Source organism: Oncorhynchus mykiss, chromosome 6 (assembly GCF_057628025.1).
Source record: "Oncorhynchus mykiss isolate SJ-2025 chromosome 6, ASM5762802v1, whole genome shotgun sequence".
In the NCBI taxonomy this organism is placed as follows: Eukaryota; Metazoa; Chordata; class Actinopteri; order Salmoniformes; family Salmonidae; genus Oncorhynchus; species Oncorhynchus mykiss.
Window position 1 is genome coordinate 41405196 of NC_143027.1, and position 27305 is coordinate 41432500.

The 27305-nt window shown below is 44.2% G+C and overlaps 1 protein-coding gene across 2 annotated transcripts in view; it reads left to right on the top strand.

Moving 5' to 3' along the window:
- The window catches only part of efna5b (ephrin A5b), a 110974-nt gene that overhangs the window by 80602 nt on the left and 3067 nt on the right, over window positions 1-27305 (top strand). Inside the window, exons 2-4 of one of the 2 annotated variants that reach the window (XM_036980123.2) lie at window positions 8491-8783; window positions 25125-25190; window positions 25556-25636. In XM_036980123.2, coding sequence (XP_036836018.1) covers window positions 8491-8783; window positions 25125-25190; window positions 25556-25636 — 440 coding nt within the window. The remainder of the gene's footprint in view (window positions 1-8490; window positions 8784-25124; window positions 25191-25555; window positions 25637-27305) is intronic. The other variant, XM_036980124.2, reaches the window with a different exon arrangement.

Here is a 27305-nt window from a genome sequence, read left to right on the forward strand (position 1 = left end):
GGCCAGCCAATGACAGCATACAGGTCGCAGTGGTGGGTAGTATATGGGGCTTTGGTGACAAAACAGATGGCACTGTGATAGACTGCTTCCAATTTTACAGTCTATCCAGACACCTAGGTATTTGTAGTTGTTCACATATTCTAAGTCAGAACCGTCCAGAGTAGTGATGCTGGACGGGCAGGTGTTGCCTAGTTATGTGTGCTGTGGGCTGGGTCGCTGCTCTAACTGGTGTTGCCTAGTTATGTGTGCTGGGTCGGAGCTGCTCTAACTGGTGTTGCCTAGTTATGTGTGCTGGGTCAGAGCTGCTCTAACTGGTGTTTCCTAGTTATGTGTCATGGGTCAGAGCTGCTCTAACTGGTGTTGCCTAGTTATGTGTGCTGGGTCAGAGCTGCTCTAACTGGTGTTGCCTAGTTATGTGGGCTGGGTCAGAGCTGCTCTAACTGGTGTTGCCTAGTTATGTGTGCTGGGTCAGAGCTGCTCTAACTGGTGTTGCCTAGTTATGTGGGCTGTGGGCTGGGTCAGAGCTGCTCTAACTGGTGTTGCCTAGTTATGTGTGCTGGGTCAGAGCTGCTCTAACTGGTGTTTCCTAGTTATGTGTGCTGGGTCAGAGCTGCTATAACTGGTGTTTCCTAGTTATGTGTGCTGGGTCAGAGCTGCTCTAACTGGTGTTGCCTAGTTATGTGTGCTGGGTCAGAGCTGCTCTAACTGGTGTTGCCTAGTTATGTGGGCTGTGGGCTGGGTCAGAGCTGCTCTAACTGGTGTTGCCTAGTTATGTGTGCTTTGGGCCGGGTCAGAGCTGCTCCCGGCTAAACACATTCAATGTGGATTCAAGTCAACAAGTATAACACATGTGCATACACAAAAACACACAGGTACGAATGTACACACACTTACAAGGCAAACTAGTCCTAGTTAATGGTGTGTATAAAGTCTCCTCTACAATTCATCAGTAAAGTATAGCAGCAGAATCCATCTTGGCTAAGATTTAGGATCCCAGCAGAGAGCGAAATGAGAAAATAGAGTGTAAGGAAGCTAGCAGCGCACTTCCTTTACACACACACACACACACACACACACACACACACACACACACACACACACAACCTGGCCTGAAACAAATGCACCTGTCAGCTCTGTGTACCTGCCAGCGGCTGGAGCACTCATCTGGGGCTATGAGCGTGTGTGTGTGTGTGTATATATTATATTGTGTGTGTACCTTTACCAGGCCTCCAGTGTCACGAGCTCTGCTGGTTGGCTACTGTGCAGCAACCAAGCGTTTGCCCCAGAAAGACTATGTAAATTACGATCGCCAGAATGGTCCCCCCCAAAATATGTGATGCCCGTTTTGGCCTCTAAAATGTGTTTATTATGATCAAGTTCGATCCCTACAGCAAATGATTTTAAAGTTCAAGATATTTAATGAAATAGTGATGCATTCTGACTGCTACATTTGTCGTCACACAGGACCAGGTACTGACACAAACCAATCACGGGCCTGCAGGCTACGAGGAGGCTCCAGGTTGACTCTCTCTGGCAGGATGAAAATGACTACATCGACCATGGTCCTTCAACTAGCTCTCACGGTCTCGCGTTTAGAATTAGACGTTCATCCATGTTTCTCAAAACGTCAAATTTCAAAGGGGTTCCAAACGTTATGTTAAGGTTAAGTTTAGGCATTAACTCTGAAATCTTAAAGTTAGGCATGAACTCTGACCTAGTTAAGGTTTGGGATAGGTTTAAAAGAAAAATCTAAATAACAACGTTCTATCGCTGGATTCGAACATGCCGCCTTTGGCAGCGGAGGCAGATGTTTGCCTACTTAAAGGTAACGGCTCACCATTGCCCCTAGTGGCCATCTTCCGTGTCATCTCTCGACGTCCTCAGAAATGCATGGACGTCAAATACTGACTTGTATCACGGATGACCTGGCTGGATCCTTTGCTAGTTACGGCCACTTTCACCAGGATTCTCAGCGACTCTTGGTTCCATTCAGGCCCATTCAGAAAAGTGGCGCACTTCAAATATTTCCGGCTTCATGCTCCATCGGGAGTTTTCCATAGGAATCTGTGGATGACGTCAGCACCTATCACCATCTACTGATTTTACACTCTACAACCTTGTAGACAAATGTAAAACGGTGTTTATGTTTGTGTGTACACTACCGTTCAAAAGTTTGGGGTCACTTAGAAATGTCCTCGTTTTGGAAAGAAAAGAAAACATTTTGTCTATTAAAATAACATCAAATTGATCAGAAATACAGTGTAGACATTGTTAATGTTGTAAATGACTATTGTAGCTGGAAATGACTGGTTTTTTAAATGGAATATCTACATAGGCGTACAGAGGCCCATTGTCAGCAACCGTCACTCCTGTGTTCCAATGGCACATTGTGTTAGCTAATCAAAGTGTATCATTTTAAAAGGCTAGTTCATCATTAGAAAAGCCTTTTGCAATTATGTTAGCACAGCTGAAAACTGTTCTTCTGATTAAAGAAGCAATAAAACTGGCCTTCTTTAGATTAGTTGAGTATCTGGAGCATCAGCATTTGTGGGTTCGATTACAGGCTCAAAATGGCCAGAAACAAATAACTTTCTTCTGAAACTTGTCAGTCTATTCTTGTTCTGAGAAATGAAGGCTATTCCATGCGAGAAATTGCCAGGAAACTGAAGATCTCGTACAATGCTGTGTACTACTCCCTTCACAGAACAGCGTAAACTGTCTCTAACCAGAATAGAAAGAGGAGTGGGAGGCCACGGTGCACAACTGAGCAAGAGGACAAGTACTTTAGAGTGTCTAGTTTGAGAAAGAGACGCCTCACAAGTCCTCAACTGGCAGCTTCATTAAATAGTACCCACAAAACACCAGTCTCAACGTCAACAGTGAAGAGGCGACTCCGGGATACTGGCCTTCTAGGCAGAGTTGCAAAGAAAAAGCCCTATCTCAAACTGGCCATTAAAAAGAAAAGATTAAGATGGGCAAAAGAACACAGACACTGGACAGAGGAAGATTGGAAAAATGTGTTATGGACAGATTAATGTAAATTTTAAGTGTTTGGATCACAAAGAAGAAAATTCGTAAGACTCAGAAACAATGAAAAGATGCTGGAGGAGTGCTTGACGTCATCTGTCAAGCATGGTGGAGGCAATGTGATGGTCTGGGGGTGCTTTGGTGGTGGTTAAGTGGGAGATTTGTACAGGGTAAAAGGGATCTTGAAGAAGGAAGGCTATCACTCCATTTTGCAACACCAAACCCTGTGGACGGTGCTTATTTGGAGCCAATGTCCTCCTACAACAGGACAATGACCCAAAGCACAGCTTCAAACTATGCAATAACTATTTAGGGAAGAAGCAGTCAGCTGGTATTCTGTTTATAATGGAGTGGCCAGCACAGTCACCGGATGTCAACCCTATTGAACTGTTGTGGGAGCAGCTTGACCGTATGGTACGTAAGAAGTGCCCATCAAGCCAATCCAACTTGTGGGAGGTGCTTCAGGAAGCATGGGGTGAAACCTCTTCAGATTACCTCAACAAATTGACAACTAGAATGTCAAAGGTCTGCAAGGCTGTAATTGCTGCAAATGGAGGATTCTTTGACGAAAGCAAAGTTTGAAGGACACAATAATTATTTCAATTAAACATCATTATTTATAACCTTGTCAACGTCTTAACTATATTTCCTATTCATTTTGCAACTAATTTCATATATCTTTTCATGGAAAACAAGGACATTTCTAAGTGACCCCAAACTTTTGAACGGCAGTGTATGTCTGAGTGGCTTTTCAGGCTTTGCTCAGTATTAAATTGCCTTGTCATGCATACAGTAATATGCCGTAGGGGTAATTCTATGCTTTAATAAATGCATCATTTTGAAGATGTAAAGTGTGGGAAGACTGTGTGTCTGTGCGGTAGGTTTGCTATAGATTTTTAAAAATCCTTTACATGAGAACGATACAGCCTTTACCAGCCACACCATTCTGCCTTGGTAATTGGTTTCCCTCCTCTTCCCGCCTTCCTTTACAAGTCTTTCTTTCTTTTCCCTCTGCTCTCACCACTTGCTATCCCCCTATCCTTCTCTCTTTCTTACACCATTGTTTTTTTAATCAATCCTATAACAGCAGATGAGCTTCTGCCGGTCTGGGCAGGTGGAGAGGGAGGGAGGGAGGGATCAATAGCGATGTAGATAGGGTGGGACGGAGAGAGGGGGGCATGGGGGCTGGTGGGAGAGGAAGATGTAATGAAAAACTATTTTCCCTTTTCCTCTCTCTCTTTCCTCTCCTCTCTTCTCTCTTCTCTCTACTCTCTCTCTCTCTCTCTCTCTCTCTCTCTCTCTCTCTCTCTGTCTCATCTCTCTCTCTCTCTCCGCTCTCTCTCGCTGTCTCTTTTCTCTCCTACGTCTGTCCGTTCCACTGTATGATTTCTCTTTCTATACAAGTCTTAAAAGTGGTTGGAATGACACTCTCTCTTTCTCTTCTTCTCTCTGCACCCTTTGTTTCTCTTCCTCCTTCCTTTTCTCGGTCTGTCGTCCTTGCTCTGTCTCTCCGGCGGCTGCGCTGAGCTCTTGAGCGGAGGCTGATGGGAGCTCATTGGGTGCGGTGTGTGTGAGCGATGTCACTGGACTGTGTAATTGAAATGGAAATAAGCCAATCAGGGACTGGTGTGGTACGGTACCTTACTCTGCATGCACTCCACTGTTCCAACTCTCCTGACTCTGAGTGTGTTTGTAGGAAGGAGCAAGGATAGTTTTTGGCCCTGCCGAGGGGATGTGTTTGAACGGTGTAATCAGCTGGTAACAAAAGGTTTAAACACCTAACACACACACACACACACACACACACACACACACACACACACACACACACACACACACACACACACACACACACACACACACACACACACAGGGTGCTTACGAGACCATTTCTACCCCAGGACTGTGTTGTGACCTGGAGCTCTCTGGCAACAGCTGTAGCATAACAAAGACATGCAATTATCATGGTTTGACAATTAGCCTGCCATCCACTGGCGGTTTTTAATTACCCTGCTAAATTACCAGGGCATCAAGGACTCTACTCACCAGACTGGAAAAGTGTTCTACCCGTCGTTAGAGGTGGAGGGTGTCAGAGGGGAAGTGTGTGCCCGGGATGGCTCGGAGTAAGAGAGTATTAGGGGCAGTTACAAGGTGTGTGTCGGGGGTTAAGGACTCTCAACTCAAACACTCGACAGGGGAGAATTATTCTTGGAGTGTGTGTTTCTCTTCTGCCGATTCAATTTGGTGTATAGTGTTAGAAGATTTTCAGGTTATTAGTACACACACACACACACACACACACACACACACACACACACACACACACACACACACACACACACACACACACACACACACACACACACACAGGGAGTGCCTCCTTAGAGCTGTAATTTACATTGTGTTATGTTTGCGTGTAGCAGTGGTATGTACAGTGTAGCTTCCTCCACTCATCACCAGCCTCTCCATCGACCTCCACTGCACTCCAGCAGTATTCTATCGCCTTAGACCTTTTCAACTGACACATCAGTTGTATTTAGCTTTTTACGATGACTACGATACATACTTTTCTGCTTGATTTATTTACGTGGTACTTACACCTTGTATGTGAGAGGCTGGTGTGTTTTGAAGACCGTTCTGTGTTGAATAACTATTTTCCCGGTGAATTACAGCATTGTTTATAAAACCCCACAGTCAATCGCGTATTGATAAACACGAAGACATTAGGACCATGAAAAAACATGAACAATATTTTCTATTCTACTTTTAATTAACCTGACGTTTAGAGAAGACGTTTGACACAGAGGTAAAACAATCTGTCTCTAAGATGTTGAACTAGTAGGTTGTGTGTATAGATTGACTGAGGAAACTAGCTTTCACTCACTCACTCACTCACTCTGTTGTATCTGCTACTATTGGCCCCCCTCTCTTCTGTCCCAGTGCCAGACCACCTTTTGAACTGATAGCAGGGAGGTGTGTGTGTCCTGCTCAGTCACCCAAACATCCTCTGGTTAATTTGCAGTCCAGACCATTGTCTCTACAGCAGAACCAAGGAATGGGGGGAGACAGTTGATCCATCTCTCTCTCTCACACACACACACACACACACACACACACACACACACACACACACACACACACACACACACACACACAGCAGTTTGGTGGAGTGCATGGAAACCATGGTGCGTGTACACACAAACAAGCACATGTACACACACAGCAGAGAGGTTGAGCAGTCGAAGCGTGTGTTGTGATGATTAAATCAGTGACATTTAAACCAGAGGAGATGCCTTGCTCTACCTGTGGGTTTCAGTGACATATTTTAAATGAGATGTTACACATGAGATGCTGCCTGCCCTAAAGGTAAACAGTCTTACTCAGCTATTTATTCTAATGAGTAAACACAGGAAAACCCCATTAGACGCTAGCATAAACGTCACACAAACGTTCCAACTGTACACACGTTACATACCCCACACACGGGTGCACACACACCAAACAGATGGTGTCAGTCAGAGTCCCCAAGCTAGCCCAATCTCCACTAGTAACATTGTGTTAGTGAAGGCTTCCATATAGAATGTGATACTCCACAAAGCGAGAAGGACTATCAAAGGCTATTCTCCCCCTCTCCCTCCCCTAATGACTGGGGAGTAGTGAAGCAGCTGTGTGTGTGTGTGTGTGTGTGTGTGTGTGTGTGTGTGTGTGTGTGTGTGTGTGTGTGTGTGTGTGTGTGTGTGTGTGTGTGTGTGTGTGTGTGTGTGTGTGTGTGTGTGTGTGTGTGTGTGCGTGCGTGCGTGCGTGCGTGCGTGCGTGCGTGCGTGCGTGCGTGCGTGCGTGCGTGCGTGCGTGCGTGCGTGCGTGCGTGCGTGCGTGCGTGCGTCGTCCTCGTCAGTGTGATTATTAATGCAGCCCGGGCCACCTTTATCATCATAACATCATCAGCAGTCTGCTTACTTTGGCCGACTCTCTACTCTGTCAGAGGGAGAGAGTTTGGGGAGAGGGAGAGATGAGAGGGGCAGAGGATAAAGCCTAGAAGAGAGGGAGCGCAGAGTGTTCTAAGTGATGTCTACGTCCCGTGAACAAGGATGAGAGGGTTTTCAATTAAAAGTTCTTGTCAGGTCTCTCCTCTTGCCAGACAAAGACTGATTCCCAATTAAAAATCCAGACGTATCAAAGGCGAGGAGGAGAATGAAACTCTGTTTTCAGGGGTTAAGTTGGGTTCGGTGCCCTGAGGTTAGAGTCCGCTTGCCCCATACCCACCCCAGAACTAAACACACCCACACAAATTGCTTTCCTTGTAGGATGTTAAGGCTAGATTCAATGGAACCTCAGGACAGGGGTTTGTGGACAAATCAATAAGGAATCCAGAACTTAGCGTGTGTGTGTGTGTGTGTGTGTATCAGATGAGGGCATTAGAACCTCATGGCCTTCTGTAGTCTGTTGTGGATCAGTGGAGTTATAAACATGCCTCTCTGCACAGCCTTCTGGGGGGAAAAAAACACACGCTGTATTTTGGTATCGTTTGACATTTCCTGCTTCAACTCTCTCACATCTCCACTAATCATTTTCTCTCTGGAACCCTCGGTCTGAGTTTTTCCTTCACTCTGTTTTCAAAGATATATTTTTTGTCTTCTTTTTTTTTTCTTCCGGTAGAACTTTCTGGCATCCGAAAGAGAGAGTTGTTGTCCAAGTAGGACTTTTCAGTGTGCGAATCACCACGCCGGGGAGAAGTGGTAAATATGTGTTGCTCAGATGGATTCAAAGACAAACCTCCTCGTTCACTGAAGCCACGTGACGGATATCTAAAGAATGTTGAGATCCAGCCAGTGCTCATAAAACATGTCATATCTAAACAAATTCATCAACACAAAACATGGAGAAAATGTTAACAGGACTGTCATGTTTATGTTTTTGTGTGTGTGTGTGTGTGTGTGTGTGTCCGTGTGTTTTACAATGGAGGATGTTCTAGTACTCTCCGGTGATCTTGTTGATATGAACTGAAGTGGAAGTGGGAGTGGGAGTGAGCTCACCTAGTCACATTGACTTCTGTGACCAGCACACTGTGTACTGCAGAAACGTGTTTAGGACCGTGAATGTTAACTCTACTTTTAAAGAACCACAATCAATCTCTATTACTGTCTCGAGCAAAGTCACTTCCTTGTTAAAAAAAAAAAACATGTTCTTATTATGTAATGTACTTTGTGTTTGTGATTGACCGTGTGTAAAGGCAGCCAAACATACATTCTCATTTGGACCCTAAACGGACAGGTTCTTTGAGCTTCTGGAACTTTTTGAGGCACTTTCAATAGTGTCCGACTGTTAATGAGTAATCCACGAATTCATTCCGTTCGTTCAAATGAAACGATGGCTGATTTTAATCTTCCATTCTAACTGTGGTTGAAGCCCTTCACTAGTCTTCCAAACACTAACGCTCTCGTCCTTGGTTTCTGTCCCAATCAGGTTCCACCGTGGAGACTACCACATTGACGTGTGTATAAACGACTACCTGGACGTGTTCTGTCCCCACTATGAAGACACGGTGCCGGAGGAGAGGACGGAGCGCTACGTCCTCTACATGGTCAACTACGACGGCTACAGTACGTGTGACCACACCGCCAAGGGCTTCAAACGCTGGGAGTGTAACAGGCCTCACTCCCCCAACGGGCCGCTCAAGTTCTCCGAAAAGTTCCAGCTCTTCACCCCCTTCTCTCTGGGCTTCGAGTTCAGACCAGGCAGAGAGTACTACTACATCTGTGAGTACTAACGTATATCACCATATACATATGTAGGACCTTCATTTTAGGCGTTTTGCTCCATCAGGAATAGAATCCTGCAGCAACAGGAAATGTGAATTGTTTGAATTATAATGAATGTTTTTATAATGAATGGGTTGATGCATTTTTCGTTAGGGCAAATCCAGTCTGACATTTTTAAGTGGAAATTACTCACTTTTTAAGCTTTTTTTTTACACCTCGAATACACTGCAAGTTTGCATTTCCTGCCGTGCAGGAAAATTCTCAGCAACAGAAGAGGGATCAAATTACGATCCTGCATCTGTGTGTGAGAGTACTAGAGAGTAATGTCACATGTTGTACCATTACGCGTTACAGTTGAAGTAAGACTGATGTCGGAGGGGAGGGCGGATGCAGCCCTTAACGTGTTTAGAATTGTATTAAGCCGTCTCAGAAGAACAACCATTTCACATCCAAGTTTATATTAGAAGAATATGATACTTCAAATTGGGTCTGGTTTGTTAGGAAGTCTTGGCAAAGCTGTCATAAAAAAAAAACAACACATTACTCTCTAGAACTCTTTACTGGACTGATCCACTTCACTATGGGCCTTTGTGGAATATATCGTCTATCTCAGCTCATTTTCTGCCTGTTACACAGGACACAGAGCCCTAACCCCATATTACAGGAACTGTGGTGTGTGTTTGATAGAAAACAGCCTCTAACAGCCTTGACTCCTCACCCCGTGTTTTTACAACCTTGCGATTAGAGGAGACACTTGTAGACTCACATTTCACTGCAGCTTTTCATTTAGAACACATTGCTCCTAGAATGTTCTTCCCTAAAAAAAAAAAGAAAAGGGAACGGAATCCTCTGGGAGACTGATTAAGACAAATTTGAACATTAGAAGTGTTCCCTGCTGAATAGTATCCCATGCTTCGTAAAGAATGGCAGTGAGGGGTTACTCTTCATATTACGATGTGAGGTTAAACAGCCCAGAGGTGCTGGGGTTTCATGTGTCATGGCTGTGGAGAGGTGTGTGTGTGTGTGTGTGTGTGTGTGTGTGTGTGTGTGTGTGTGTGTGTGTGTGTGTGTGTGTGTGTGTGTGTGTGTGTGTGTGTGTGTGTGTGTGTGTGTGTGTGTGTGAGTTCGTCTGAGGCTGCCACCCCAGGGAAATCAGTTTTTTTTTAGCAAAGCTGGGTGATGGAGTTGGGCTGAAAGTATCACTTTGCTGCTGCTGAAATATGCTTGTAGTTGGACTCACTGATTCACTGCACTGCCAAATACCACCTCCACACACTGTCTCCTAAACCGCGTACTCTGACACCAATATGTCTATTGATGTACTGAGATTTTACTTCAGTGTATTGTTTGTGTGTGTGTCCTGTTTGAGATCGTACTGTGTGGATCAACCAAGGTGTGAGGTTAGAATATGCTACTTAGCGTATGTAGAAGATCACTTCTACTTTTTCCTCCAGAACTTCTGGGTCGTTCCACCAATTCGGTGGCCTTTTTAAGAAGTTGACTTTCACCAAATGTTTGCATTCTGTCATAAAGAGCACATGTTCAACTTCATACTTCATTTCCCCATCTCAAGACGTTTAAAATTTTTTTTTTAGAGGAATATCTCAAGAGGTTAAATTGACAAACAGGAATATCTTAAATGAGCCATAAAACCCCTTGTGAGAGGGGGGGTGGAAGCTTGTTGTGTGCGACAGGGAGTGTCGCACAGAACATGAATACGTCATAAAACATCGCAAAACTGTCTATCAACGGATAACAGGGTTGACGTCTTACGCTCGACCCGCTCGGTTTCCCACCACAAAACACCAGAAACTGCAAACAACACAGAGCTACCGATGTGGGCTGTAGCCACGCAAGAGACCAGACTCAGTACACATGACACCTCCGTACACTGAGTGTACAAAACATTAGGAACTTTTTCCATGACAGACTGACCAGGTGAATCCAGGTGAAAGCTATGATCCCTTATTGATGTCACGTTGTTGAATCCACAATCAATCAGTGTAGATGAGGGGAAGGAGACAGGTTAAAGAAGGATTTTTAAGCGTGAGAAGGGCTTACCAAGAAACACTTCCAAAAGGACTAATTCAAGGTTAAAAGGAGTTGGCGCACTCCAAAAAAAAAAGCAACTATTTATTTAATCCATTTGTACAGGATGTGGACAGGTGACTGATGTTTCGATGTCAAGCTAAAGTCTTCCTCAGGATTTTTAAAGACAATTGAGACATGGATTATGTATGTGTGTCATTCAGAGGGTGAATGGGCAAGACAAAAAAATTTAAGTGCCTTTGAACAGGGTATGGTAGTAGGTGCCAGGCGCACCGGGTTGAGTGCGTAAAGAACTGCAATGCTGCTGGGTTTTTCACATTCAACAGTTTCCCGTTTGTATCAAGAATAGTTCACCACCCAAAGGACATCCAGCCAACTTGACACAACTGTGGGAAGCATTGGATTCAACATAGGCCAGCATCCCTGTGGAACGCTTTCGACACCTGCTAGAGTCTATTCCCCTTGACGAATTAAGACTGTTCAGAGGGCAAAAGGGGGTGCCACTCAATATTAGGAAGGTGTTCCTAATGTTTTGAACACTCCGTGTCTATTGTCCATTGTTCATTATTTGCCATGGTGTCATCACTGTTCAAGTGTTCTGGACCATAGGCAATATAATTAAAACAAGTTCAATGCTCAGCAATAATATAATATTGTTCCTTGTTGCCAAACATGGGGGGGGGGTGTCCTCATCATTGTCTTATGCTTAGGCCAGCATCATAGCCATAAGCTCGGCTGTGTGATTGCGAACATTTCGCCGCTCGACTTCGAACCTGTGGATCCGTACAATCATACAACGAGAACCATTGCGGAGTTGACCCGTGTGGTACGCAATGTTAATCAGCGGTATGGGATCCAGCTCCTCCTGCTCAAACAGTTCATGGAAAAGATCACTCATGAAGGGAGTTGGGTTGCCCACTTCCACACTAATTTCATGTCTTGTGACCTGCACATAGAATTTACAGGAATGAGTTTCGAGTGATTCTGTTTTCTCTTTTAGGAGTTTGATTATCCCTTCCAACTTAGCTTGCTCTGTTTCCAGGTCATGGAGTTGTACCTCTGTCGCATTGGCTGTCTTCTCCAGACTTTCCACGTTAGTTGAATGGGTATCCACTTCAGCAGCGAGCACTGCCAATGATTCATTTACCGGTTTTAATTGTAAGTCGGGTGCAGATACAATCTCCTCCAAAACAATCTCTCGTATAGTAGCGGCCAGCTCTTTCTGATGTCTGGTGTTATGAGCCACCTTGTTCCCGCAAGTGAATTGTGGACAGACAAATTCTAGCTGCTGAAGCAAAATAGACCTGCTAGTTATTTACTGTCACACATTTAATGTCCAACACCTTAATATGATGCTTAGTATTGAAAAGTTTTAGGAAATAAGTCTGTTAACTCATAGTAATTTGCTAAAGAAAGCCACGATAAGGCCACGTGTTTCAATGCATGCCACCGGAACCCTATCATGTATGACATTCCATGGAGTGTGTAAACTTATATTTTTTATTACCATAGCATTTTTGTATGTTCTCTATAGTAATATACTTGAAAATGTATAAATTGACCAATTCGGCACATTTGGGCAAACTCCTGGCAGACTTGATACAAAATATTGTGCAGTAATGTAATTCTTCATTGGATCAGTCTGAAACTTTGCACGAACACTGCTGCCTTCTGGTGGCCAGAATCTAAATTACACCTAGACTCCTATCTGAAAGTATGTCCTTTCTCTTTCAAAGATGATAAAAAAAGCACGTTTTTTTTGTTTGTATTATCTTTTACCAGATCTAATGTGTTATAGTCTCCTACATTCATTTCACATTTTCACCAACTTCAAAATGTTTCCTTTCAAATGGTATCGGTGGCGCAGCGGTCTAATATACTTCATCTCAGTGCAAGCGGCATCACAACATTCCCTGGTTCGATTCCAGGCTTTATCACATCCGGCCGTGATTGGGAATCCCATAGGGTGGCGCACAATTGCCCCAGCATCGCCCGGGGTAGGCCTTCATTGCTATGCAGGACATTTTAAACTTGTAGTGTATTATTGAGGTGTATTTGAGGTTTAAAAAGGATTCTGAAGTTTGTCATTTCCACTTTGACATGTCAGACATGGTTTTCCCTTGCGAAAAACGTCTCAGCCCCTTTACAAAATGCCCATTAATTACAGTATAATTCACATTTCCTGTTGCTGCAGGATTCTTTTCCTGCCGTAGCGAACTGGCTCAAATTAAGATCCTCCATCTGCATTTTTTGGTACGGTATCATTTCTGACAGTTAAGGACAAGCTGCCAAACAATCCCAGACATCTTTCCCCATGAAACATGACCCCTGCCTGGAGTGTTGAAACGGGCAGGGGATATCAGTGGGATATTATTGGTAGATCTACACACAAGTCTGTTTTATCCATCATCACCATTTATGATGGAGGCAGTTAACCTGACAGCCAACCAGGGACTCTCTCTCTCTCTCTCTCTCTCTCTCTCTCTCGCTCTCTCTCTCTCTCTCTCTCTCTCTCTCTCTCTCTCTCCTTTATTATCTCCACCTGTTTCTTTCTTTCCCTTTCCGAAGCAGTCGAGATGGAGGGGTTGCATTACAAAAACCTCCCAAATTCTTGAATGTTGGCCATTGTCAGCATGACACTAACCAACGTTTAATTCAGCTAATTGGCTAGGCCCGCCGCTAGCCAAAACCCTTACCTAAATAACTAACTGCCTGTGTATGGCCAGTTGTCATGAGCTAACACCAGCTGCCATGACTATATATGGTATTTATGTCTCATATGCCTGTTCTATGACGGTGCTATTAAGCCTCATGGCAGCAGGTCAAAAGCTTCTTAGTAGAGTTTTCTGTTACAGACTGCTTGCCTTGTCAGCCCTGATAGAGCTGAGAATCACAGTAGAAATGGCACGTCGCTACTCATTGCGTATTCATTTCCTTGTGTCATTCTTTTTCGACTCTATCTCTCTGCGTTGTTGGGAAGGGGCTGTAAAAGTAAGCATTTCGCCGTTAGTCTACAGCTGTTGTTTACGAAAGCACGCGACAAATACAATTTGACTTGATCGGAAGGGAGAGGGAAGGGAAGGGAAATCGCCACGGTTGGAGTTAGATGAGGTTTAGGGTTAGACACTTCCCCCTGTACGTTTTATTTCCAACCGTTTTTTTCTCATCCCGCTGAAAAGATACCGGTCCAGAGTGCTATCTTAAATTACACTCCAACTGATAGGCTACCCATAGAACACATCCATTCTGCTATACAATGTCATATTGCTTTCGATGCCTGCGGCTTCATTGCTCTCTGAGTGATTCCAGCGTGTCGCCTCTCTGGCCACTGCTGCGGATATTAAAGTCATCCACCATGAGCTCTGCCGACATGTGATTTCCCAATGCTTTTGTGTCCAGATTGAACATCTGTAAGACATAGGGGGGGGGGTGTTTGTTGATTGGATAGAGTATAGTGAAGAGAGAACAGCGGAAGGGGAAAAAAATTACATCTGTATTATAGTAATACTCTTTTCTGGGGCATGTTTACTCACAAAGGCCCCAGATTGACCGCAACGTCACCAGCACCAGCAACACCTTCATCATAGCTCTCATCCTCCTCCTGATCCTCGTTAGCAGCATCAGCAGCAGCAGAAGCATAGCCGTTATGATCCTCAGCTGCTTCTGAAATTCATTTGCTTCATGAGTAGCTTACATCATCATCAAAATCACCATTGTATCACCAGCATCAGTGTGAACAATTTGTTACACATCTGTCTTACTTTCAGATTTCCATACAACACCTACTGCCATCACAGAGGTCAGGCATACCGTAACTACCCGTATACATATATATATATATTCAACTCTACAGTATACGATTTAGCACGTCGTTTTAGAATGATGTGTTTTCAGTCAACGTTCGCTTAGCTTGCTTCCAAATCTGGAGAAATTGTTTTGTGGATGTTGCCGAGGGGATATTGTCTAGCATGAAAGAAGCAGACAAGTGAGAGTGATATTGTTAAACATTCTTCAACATGACTCTTCCCAAAAGGACAGCGGTGAATGGTTGTGTTTTTGTTGAACACAGCAGTGGATGCCATTGAGAACCTGTTGATTGGACAGGTTCCGCTTTCTGACAGGGAGGGCACTGTGTGTGTGTGTGTGTGTGTGTGGGGGGGGGGGGGGGGGGTAATAACCACACTACAGGAGGCTCTAGAAAACCCCTCATTTGCATTCAAAAACATGCAGAGCATAGCAGACCAGACAGATGATTGCGGGAGAAGAAAACCCAGTGGCTGTTTAACAAGACTGGTGGGGGATGGGGGCATGTGAGTGTGTCTGGCAGGATAGCTCTGTATATTGTGGTTGGTATAATGTTGAAGAAAAATGACATGATATACTGTGTGGTTTGGGATTGGAAATATGGACAATACATATGGCTGGGGAAGTAATGTGGTGATGTCGTGCTTATTTTGGGGCATTCGTGTTGAGGAATTGCAAAGGAATTTGAAAGTAAATAATCATGTAATTGAATTTTGGCATTATCCTTCTTCAAAAATGCGTATTATATTAATTGCAATGGAGAGAGGAACTCAAAGCAACCACCGTGATTTACACTGAGTCTCATAATGAATTGTTCTTTCAGTAACTCAAGGAGCTGAGGGAGATGGGCTGGGAAAGAAATGCCCGCAGACCATTGATTGATTCACTATCTGGTCCGTAGATGAAGATTAAGATGTTAAATTATATTCTGACGGAGAAACGCCCGCTAATGGTGTTTTCGACCTTTGGGTTCGGTGCGGGCGAGGGCTTGATTTGTTGCATCTGTGATACAATTATAAAGAGGAGACAGAGTTCTGCTGTCAGGTGCTTCAACAACACAAACGGCTTAATCAAAGCTAGCAGGTCGCGGGGAATAAACCCAAATCGAGACCATGATTCTTCATTTTTCGTTGCCAGCCGCAGCTCTCTTTTTAGAGGAGCTGAATTGTCTATCAAGTCGTAGAGGGAGAGAGAGGTAGAGAGAAACAGAGGGCTAGAGTCAGTCGTAACAGCATGGGCCAAAACGTTTTTTCTTCTTCCCATGCTTCCTTTCTTTCTATAAATGAGTGAGAGTGGGTGTGAGTGAGAGTGGGTGTGAGTGCGAGAGTGAGAGAGTGAGTATGCAAAATGCACTGCCTGCAGGAAGCCATTTAATGTTACTCACATCTGCAAGCAATTCAGCAGAATACTGGATTAGCTGTGATTGAGTTACGGCTGTGGCGTGTCGGCCACTCTGACAGACGCTGCTAAGGAAGGGATGGGGAAGGGCAAGGGCAAGGGGAGCGCTTCCTAGGTCAGAAGTCAGCCAGCATTGGCGGCTTAAGTGAACCCTGCAGATCAGGGAACGCTGAAAGCAGCATCTTTTTCTAATATAGAGAATCTGTGGAGCGATTTTAATCTCAGAAGGGCCCAAATCCAATATCAGAAGAGCGAGGGTTGAGAGAAGGGGAAAAAAAGTGTCTGTGAGTCGATGCGATGTGTGACGAATGGGAAACTAGCTGGTGTCATCAAGCAGTTGTCTGCTATGAGTTATGTTGCTCGTATTGCCTTCGTGGACTACACAGTGACAGAAAACATGATCCGTCACTACTATGTCCCGTGAACAAGGATGAAATGAGTTCTCAGGTGCGGAGTTAGAAACAGAACAGATCTGTCTGATTGACCTGACAAAAACCAGGTAGGCCATGGTCAAAAAACATCAGCCGTGCTCGCAAATGTCAAAACACTACAGTACGGCATAATCTATAAAGTGCAACAAGATACACAGCTGGATCGTTACAGTAAGTGGTAAGCCAACCTAAGAACATCGTTTTGATGTTCATTTTCAAAAGGATTGTCTTGCACACACGTGATTCAAGACGCAAGGCATAGCCGTTCTGTCGTGCTTGTGGTATAGTATCATGTACCCTATAATGCAAGTCATACAGAGGCACTATTCTGCGGCAGCAGGAATGGATGGTATATATGTACACAATAGGTATATGTTTTTAGGCTGAAGGAGGATGCATAATAGTCACAGAGGGCCTCTGCATTTCCATTCCTATGGGTGAGTAGGAAACCTGGGTACAGACATGATAATAACTCAGGCTCTACCCATTCATGTGAAAAATCATTCCTGTCATCAGCTCTCAGAAATGACTCAACAACATGAAATAGTGTGACAGAAACCACAGTCAACCGCTTGGACTCAAATGCATTATTATAATTTAGATAGATGGGTTACTTTCTCTCCTCTCCTCTCCTCTGTAATTCTGGGTCATTTCCCATCCCTGTGTGTCACTGTTCCTCTCCATGGCGGCTAGCCCAGTGTGCCTGCCCTCCAGACAGCACGTTACACTCCCTCCCTCCCTCAAACACTACCAGAGAATGGCCGCCACCCAACTGCTCCCCTGGGGGGGCGTCTCTATTGGCTGCCGCTAAGGTTCCAGTCACAGAACACAGCCACTAATGACCCAGCCATCAGAATCCTCATGGTTCTGAGGCCCCCCATTTAAAAAATTAACTGGAAACAGTTGTCCAGCGAGCTGTCTGCCTGGCTGGCCAGACTTAGCTAATCAAAGGAGTGAGGTAAGTAATGGAACACTTGTTGAAGGAAGAAAGGAGGGAGGAAGATAAGGGGGAAAAGGCTCTAATCAACAAACTAGCGTTTGACCACCAATAATGTAATTATCGCTTTTGTCCCTGGGAAAGAGTAATGGCGCTTCGCTAATGCTGTGAAAAGCCTGGAAATAAGAGAAACGAGGACAAACTAGGAATCACGTACTAGACAATGACAGTTTTTCCACATATATATAAAAAAGATGAAAAAGTCACCAGAATCAAGAACAACGTCCTCTATCTCTCACTGCGTCCCTCTCACTTTCTCTTGCATCTCTGAGCCAGTAGCATGAGGGATGAATTGGGTTCATATTTGGCACCGGTTGAAAGATGTGAGGAAATAGCGAAAGGCTTTATATGCTTTCCACGGCCTCCTCCCCTCTCTCCTCTGACCCTCATCCTCCATCCATCCTTCAGTACCGCCTATTGTGATTGGACTATAGCAACATCTGGTTAATGGTCCTCTCCCGGGGCCATCTCCTCAATTTCCCCACCCACAGGTTGTGTGGCCAACAGCACTGCAGTTGTTGTTCTTAGTCGTAGTTTTTTCTTCTTCTATTGTTTCATTCATGAAAGAAACGCAGACTGCTGTGCGGCTTGTTGATGCATGTGCGTGCATGTGAATGCGTGCAAGGGTATCTGGGTGCATGCTACAGTGAGCTCCAAAAGTATTGGGACAGTGGCATATTTTTGGATGTTTTGGCTCTGGACTCCAACACTTTGGATTTGAAATGATACAATGACTATGAGGTAAGCAAATTGGAATGGGTCTTGGGTGTCAGGTAGGGTGGAGGTGATATGATCCTTGACTAGTCTCTTCAAAGCACTTTATTTGGCCTCATTCCGTCAGTAGAGGATGCCTGGTTATTCTTTAAAAGTGCTATCCTCACCATCTTAAATAAGCACGCCCCATTTTAAAAATGTAAAATGTAGAACCAGGAACAGATATAGCGCAGGTTCACTCCTGACCTGACTGCCCTTGACCAGCACAAAAACATCCTGTGGCGTACTGCATTAGCATTGAATAGCCCCGAGATATGCAACTTTTCAGGGAAGTTAGGAACCAATATACATAGGCAGTTAGGAAAGCAAATGCTAACAGAAATGTGCATCCTGTAGCACAAACTCCGAAACGTTCTGGGACAATGTAAAGTCCATGGAGAATAAGAGCACCTCCTCCAAACTGTCCACTGCACTGAAGCTAGGTAACACTGTCACCACTGATAAATCTGCGATAATTGAGAATTTCAGTAAGCATTTATCTACAGCTGGCCATGCTTTCCACCTGGCTACCCTTACCCTGGTCAACAGCCCTGCGCCCCCTACAGCAACTTGCCCAAGCCTCCCCCATTTCTCCTTCACCCAAATCCAGATAGCTGATGTTCTGAAAGAACTACAAAATCTGGACCCCTACAAATCAGTCGGGCTAGACAATCTGGACCCTCTCTCTTCTAAAATTATCCGCCTCAATTGTTGCAACCCCTATTACTAGCCTGTTCAACTTCTCTTTCGTATCATCTGAGATCCCCAAAGATTGGAAAGCTGCCGCAGTCATCCCCCTTTTCAAAGGAAGATCCTTGACTTTGGCGATGTCATTTACAAAATAGCCTCCAACACTCTACTCAGCAAGTTTGATGCAGTCTATCACAGTGCCATCTGTTTTGTCACCAAAGCCCCATATACCACCCACCACTGCGACCTGATGCTCTCGTTGGCTGGCCCTCCCTTCATATTCGTCGCCAAACCCACTGGCTCCAGATCATCTATAAGTCTTTGCTAAGTAAATCCCCGCCTTATCTCAGCTCACTATCTCAGGTCACCATAGCAGCACCCACCTGTAGCACGTGCTCCAGCAGGTATATTTCACTGGTCACCCCCATAGCCAATTCCGCCTCTCCTTCCAGTTCTCTGCTGCCAATGACTGGAGCGAACTGCAAAAATCACTGAAGCTGGAGACTAATATCTCCCTCACTAGCTTTAAGCACCAGCTCTCAGAGCAGGTCACATATCACTGCAGCTGTACACAGCTCATCTGTAAATAGCCCATCCAACTACCTCATCCCCATACTGTTATTTATTTTGCTTCTTTGCACCCCAGTATATCTACTTGCACACTCATCTTATGCACATCCATTACTCCAGTGTTTAATTTCTATATTGTAATTATTTCACCACTATGGCCTATTTATTGCCTTACCTCCCTTGTCCTACCTCATTTGCACACATTGTATATAGACTTTTTCTATTGTATTATTGACTGTATGTTTGTTATTCCATGTGTAACTCTGTGTTGTTGCTGTCGCGCTGCTTTGCTTTATCTTGGCCAGGTCGCAGATGTAAATGAGAACTTGTTCTCAACTATCCTACCTGGTTAAATAAAGGTGAAATAAATAACATTTAAAAAAATGATGACGGAAGTGAGTACTGCGGGGCGATAGTCGTTTAACTCAGTTACCTTATCCTTCTTGGGAAAAGGAACAATGGTGGCCCTCTTGAAGCATGTAGGAACAGCAGACTGGGATTGGGATTGATTGAATATGTCCGTTAACACACCAGCCAGCTGGTCTGTGCTTGCTCTGAGAACGCGGCTAGGGATGCCGTCTGGGCCGGCAGCCTTGCGAGGGTTAACACGTTTAAATGTTTTACTCACGTTGGCCGCGGTGAAGGAGAGCCTGCAGGTTTTGGTAGCGGGCTGTGTCAGTGGCCCTGTATAGTCCTCAAAGCGAGCAAAGAAGTTGTTTAATTTGTCTGGGAGGGCGAGGGAGGACTTTGTTTGCATCGCGGAAGTAAGAGTAGCAATGATTCAGAATGCTGCCAGCCCGAGTCACGCATTCGATATGCTGATAACATTTAGGGAGCCTTGTTTTCAGATTAGCTTTGTTAAAATCCCCAGCTACAATAAATGTAGCCTCAGGATATATGGTTTACATGGAGTCCAATGAAGTTCTTTCAGGGCAGTCAAGGTGTCTGCTTGGGGGAGGGGGGATATACATTTCTGTGATTTATAATCCAAGAGAATTCTCTTGGTAGATAATGCAGTCAGCATTTGATTGTAAGGAATTCTAGGTCAGGTGAACAAAAGGACTTGAGTTCCTGTATGTTGTTATGATCACACCACGACTCGTTAATCATAAGGCATACACCCCCCGCTCTTCTTATTACCAGAGAGATGTTTGTTTCTGTCCGTGCGATGCGTGAAGAAACTGGGTGGCTTTACCGGCTCCGATAACATATCCTGAGTGAGCCGTGTTTCTGTGAAACAGAGAATGCTACAATCTCTGATGTCTCTCTGGAAGGCAACCCTTGCTCGAATTATGTCTACCTTGTTGTCAAGAGACTGGACATTGGCGAGTAGTATACTCGGGAGCGGTGAGCGATATGCCCGTCTACGGAGCCTGACCAGAAGACCGCTCCGTCTGCCCCTTCTGTGGCGCTATTGTTTTGTGTTGCCTACTGGGATCTGATCCATTGTCCTGGCTGGTGGTCCAATCAGAGGATCCGATTCGGGAAAGTCATATTCCTGGTCGTAATGTTGGTAAGTTGACGTTACTCTTATATCCAATAGTTCTTCCTGGCAGTATGTAATAAGACTTAAAATTTCCTGGGGTAACAATGTAAGAAATAATACATAAAAAAACAAAATACTGCATAGTTTCCTAAGAACCCGAAGCGAAGCGACCATCTCTGCCGGCGCTATCTTTTTAGCCTTTTTAGCGAATACAAGCAGTGTTGCTATTACGATCAAGCGTCTCTATTATGCGTGGGAATACTTGGGAACAGATTTTCAAAATTAAAATCACTTGTAGCTGATTTCCTGGTGTTTTACAGTATTTTATGTCCAATATTGAGTTTTCTTTTCTGCTCAATAAACTTAGGGGGCCAAATAAAACCACCCATGGGCCAAATTCAGACTGCAGGCCACCAGTTGGGGAACCCTGCTGTAGGTGGTGGATGGAATGTATGATCATACAGCACTTTGCAGTAGACATAATGACAAGAAGAGCTATATAGATGTAATCCATCATTATTACTAACCATAAAAGCAATCATTTGAAATTATTGCGTTATTGCCTTGTCTAATCTCTCCAATATTGTCCAAAATAATAATTATATGATTTCTAAGCCTATCATCCGCATTGTGCTTGCTAATCTGAAATGATGAGGAGTTGGAAGTATCAAAACTGGACTATGGTTCACTGGCCGTGAAAGCCCCCAAATGACTTTGAATTTAGGGAAAAAACAGATGGAAAATAATTGCCAAATCCTCTGACTGGCTTCATTAACTCACAGCTTTTACTATTTTTTTCAGCTACATACTGAAACTACCTCGTAAAAATGCTAATAATGTTGCATAATAATATCCAATAAGGTAACTCACGAACAAACTTAATTTCCCTCCCTTTCCAAACACATAATGTTGCCATTTTGTATCCATTGTTATGTTTCATATTGTAAGTAAGCCAAAGGAAATGTGTTTTCCAGATAACATTACAATTGCGGCGTGGCTGAGATTGAAACAATATCTCATTTAATCCACCCTGAGCGCACCTGTTTGTTCTTGCGTAATTGGATTCTGGTTCATTCCATTTGCCTTAATGCACCTGCATTATGCAGTGTACTGAGGGGACCAGTCGTTAACAGCCAGGGGACATCGCTCTGAGGAGTAACCCAACCTGGTCCTCTGTTCTGGGGCATCCTTTCAGTGCCTCTGCCTTTCAAAGGCATCAGCCTGGGTGGATGGATGGATGGATGGCTGGGGCTTGGGCTTGATGGGAACCAGAATAGCAGGTGTTGATGTTAGTGCCTGACAAGAACAATAATTTGCCCCTCCCCTGTATGGTAATCCAAAATAAACCGGATCTGGCATGGACGGCGTGGGCTCTAAGGGCAGAGGGGTCCTCATCAAGCCCAAAGAATGGATAGCTGCCAGAAGGAATGCAGTGCAGCTAAATCTTCCCTTCGTCGTTTACGAACAATGAAAACCCAACGAATGCATCTTTAACACTAAACCACGGCAAAGAGGTTCCCTTTCCTTGTCGGCTTTCTATCATTTTCACAGTTATGAAAGGGCTTGATAGATGAAGACGCATTATGAAACTCTATCCTTTCATATCAGTGGTTAGAGAGATAAAGAGGTAAATTGATGGTAATCCCCAGTATTGGGACAGAGAGCACTGCGTATTTTCTCTTCCGTGCACTTTATTATTTTCTGTTTGTGTGGGTGGCAAATAGCTTACAGATGGCAAAGAGAGGCTCCCACGTGGAGTGTATTCTGCCACTTTCATCAAGCTCATCACGTTTGATCTGTAGTGTGAGTTAAGTGGTTGGTGTGGATAGCCCTGACTCGACTCCACCCACAAAGATGATGATAAAAACATTTGGATTTCAGCAGGGCCCTGTGTGTGTGTATTTGAGAGCGAGAGGGGGAGTGAAAAGGGGTGAGTGAGCAACCGAACAGGCGAGGGAGGGTAGCCAAGCTTCATTAATGTGTCACTGACTGCCTCTGCCATGCTCGCCATGTTAAGACACTGCTTTTTTTATTTTCTCTCATCCCTCCTTCATCCCTCCTTCATCCCTCCTTCATCCCTCCTTCCTCTCCCCTTCATCCCTCCTTCATCCCTCCTTCATTCCTCCTTCATCCCTCCTTCATCTCCCCTTCATCCCTCCTTCATCCCTCCTTCATCCCTCCTTCATCTCTCCTTCATCCCTCCTTCATCCCTCCTTCATCGGCTCCGTGTGAACTGATGTGAGCAAGACACCATTTGGAGATCCGCTCTCCTCCCACACACGTTTACATTCAGCTGACGAGCCAACGGTGTCACACACAATACAAGAGATAATGCGAAAGAGAGGAGGAAGTTAAGGGAGATGGTTTTGCCAGTGCATATACATCACATCTGATGAGCGGAGAACATCAAAACCTAAGACGGAGAAGAAGGGAAATGGAAAAAAAGAGAATGAAATATAGCTGTGGCCTAGAGGGATAGATCTCCATCTCTTTTCCATTGCTATTAGACTGTCTCTTTTATGTGCTAGAACGATAAGAGGACTTGGGAGACTGCTTTTTCCTAATGCCCCACATTCTGTTGTCTTTGTAAAAGGGAATAAATGCTCAGAGCGCTGCTCGGAGCGCTGCCCAGAGCGCTGTGTGAAGAGGCCTGTTCCAATGTAAAGCACACGGCAGAGAGACAATAGCCTGCTCTGCTCATTGACTTGTCCAATGATTAGATAGACCAGTAGATGAGACCGATCCAGGGAATGTGTGTACATGTGTGTGTTCAAAGAGGAGAGGAAAACAGCCGAGAGGAGAGAGCCTCATCTAGAGAGGATGGGATACACATAGAAATAGGAAGAAAGAGAGCGATAGATCAGGGTAAGGATCAGTGAAGAGGCGATGACAGACCCCGAATCCCAAATGGCGGGCAGGGATACGCTTGACTTCATCTCATCTGCTGGGGAATGATGCTCAGATGACACAAAATGGTGCCCAGAGAACCCGTTACTGGAAGTCACAAAGGAGGCTGTTGCGGAAGGAACTGGGCATGAAGACTCAGGAGAAGTATATCTGATTGTCTTCTTCTGTAGAAGAAGGTGATACAATAGGAGGCGCAATGTAAAGATGTTCTCTTTCCAACATGGGTGTTAAGACATGAAGAACACACAATGTATTTTAAACTATTCTCTGTGGCAGGGATGGGATGTGATTGTCACACACACACAGTCCACACAACCCCTGTTTGACCCTCTCTTACAGGAGACATCACCTGCTCAGCTACCAAGCCGTTAGTGTTGATGGCCAACCAGCGACACACACACACACAGGCTATTTTATAAAGCAATCCTGCCCGCAGTAGCCTAATACACACGCGCACACACACACACACACAGTTTTGTATTGCTATCCTTTTGGGGACCAAAGAATTGATTCCCATCCAAAATCCTTTTTTCCCTAACCCTAAATCTAACCCTAACCTTAACCCTTAAACTAACCATGAGCCTAAACTTAACCCCAAACTCTAACACTATACCTAACCCTAACTCCCAACGCTAAACTTAACCGTAACCCCTAACCCTGACTTTAATTCTAACCATAAACCTAATTGTAACGCTAAACCTAACCCCTAAGCCTAAAATAGCTTTTTTCCTCGTGGGGACAGGCAAAATGTACCCACTTGTCCTTATTCAGTATCCTTGTGAGGACTTCTGGTACCCACAATGATAGTAAAACAAAAACACGTGGACACACACACACACACACACACACACACACACACACACAATCTCTGGAGTGACCTAGGCGTTGTCGGAACTAGAAGCACAAGCATTTCGCTACACTCACATTAACATCTGCTAACCATGTGTATGTGACAAATAAAATTTGATTTGATTTGACTGTCTGAAAAAGCTTTCCGTCCAATGGCACCATGACAACACCTACCAAATCCACTTAGCAGTCAGCATGAGTACAATTAACTATCTGGATGCGTGCTCAGAGTCATATTACAAAGGCAAGATTAAATTGAACTCTGCTCTCTGTTGGTGCAGAAAATAGTGTGTTGAACAGTATGTTGCAGTCCCTTGAAAAGAGGACAATTGTTTTTGAAAATGTTTTAAGATGTACTCTAGTAGCATTGTCTTTATCTGTGTTCTTGTGTCCTTGTTTTCCAGCCTCCACCATCGCTGAGAACGGAAGAAGAACATGCCTGAAACTCAAAGTTTTCGTCCGACCATCAAGTAAGTCTCTCCAGCTACAACAGAAACGTTGACATGGAGCCTGTTTAACACTCGTGGTGTATTTTCCCTGCTCTCAATACGCCTTCTGAATGACTCCTTGCTCTCTGTTGAACATGTCAGTTTCATATCTCATGACAGCTCCTATATTGTTAACCTATGGCAGTGGCTACCATTGTTTCTATCCAAAGACAAGTGGAAGAATGAAAGATTTGAATGAAATGAATTGCACACGTCTTGTGAATGCTGTCATGAGCTTGGGGCTTGGGGATCTTTGTTTTAAGGATGGGTAGTTTGGGGGAGGGTGTCACTAACCTATTTGGCTTATTATCTCTAATGAAATCTATTATCTCTATTTCTATCTCTAGACAACTGCGTGAAAACTATAGGCGTACATGACCGTGTTTTTGACGTTAACGACAAAGTAGACAATTCATTAGAACCCCGAGGTTAGTATGGCTTTCTGCATTCATGTACTTCTGTCTGTCCCCCTTGCACGCACGCACACGCACACACACACACACACACACACACACACACACACACACACACACACACACACACACACACACACACACACACACACACACACACCTCTTTCTCTCTTTTTCTACACTGATTGATCCATCTACAGATGTAGGCTCTTCATTTGAGCCAGAATGCTACAGCTGGAAAATAATCCCGCAGCAACAGAAAAGGTTTTTGTCAGGGTTAATACATTTTTCATCAGGGCAAATCAAGTCTGAAATTTCAAAGTGGAAATTATAAACTTTAGAAGCCGTTTTAAAACAGAAATACACTACACGTTTGTATTTCCTGCTGTTCAGGAAAATTCTCGGCAACAAAAAAGGGATGAAATTAAGATCCTACATCTGTATGCTCTCCCAGCATGGTTGTCATGTTAGAATGTTCATGCTACTGCATTGTTGTGTTGCTGCTAGCTGTTGCCAGTTGTATTTTGCTGGTGTTATGGTCTATGTTTGCATGTGTCATACGTCATACACCACAGTTGTCCCTGGTAAAACTCCTCATGTCTCATGTCAGCATATAACATAGGCTACTTGTGTCAGAACACAGAGGCTGCGTTTAGACAGGCAGCCCAATCTTACCTTTTTTCCACTAATTGGTATTTTGACCAATCACATCAGATCTTTTCACATCAGATCTTTTTCAGAGGTGATCTGATTTTTCAAAAGACAAAATGGTGAAAAAAAGAACAGAATTGGGTGGCTTGCAGCCAAATCCCTTTTGGGGCTGCTTTATATCCTAGATTCAAAGTAATCCTCCAGTTTGCTTTAATTGAACCGTGAGCTGTGTTTCACATATGTTCAATCTGAGGAACATGATAGGCAATATTGAAAAATAAATATTTGCACAATAGAGTCCATTAATGCTGAAGTCTATTGAAATCCTGACTATTGATTTCATGGCCTTTTCTACACTCTATCTTAATTTCAATTGACTCTATTCTACTCTTCTAAAAACCCAAGGCTTTATTATGACAGAATGCATGCGTACTGTAACCATCTGTCAGCTAGCTGCATTTTCTCTCCCACTCACTCACTCACTTACTCACTCACTCACTCACTCACTCACTCACTCACTCACTCACTCACTCACTCACTCACTCACTCAACTCACTCACTCAACTCACTCACTCACTCAACTCACTCACTCACTCACTCACTCACTCACTCACTCACTCACCTAACTCACTCACTCACTCAACTAACTCACTCACTCAACTCACTCACTCACTCAACTCACTCACTCAACTCACTCACTCAACTCACTCACTCACTCACTCTCACTCTCTCACACACACATTGCTGTCTAATTCCTGCTCTGGATTACCCCAAGGAGACACAACATATACACACTGACTTTGCAAATAAATAAACCTCTGTCAAAATGCAACACATTAGTCATTTCAAACAGAGTTTTATGAATCACATTTGTCATCGCATTAGCAATTACAGTTTTCTGAAATGTATATTTACATCTGGGAGTTGGAGAATATTACATTTTCTATATTTATTCATGGAAGCTGTTCACTGTACCCTGGTGATCAGGGTTTATCACTGGCTGTCACCTCGTCTGTCACACACACACAAGCAC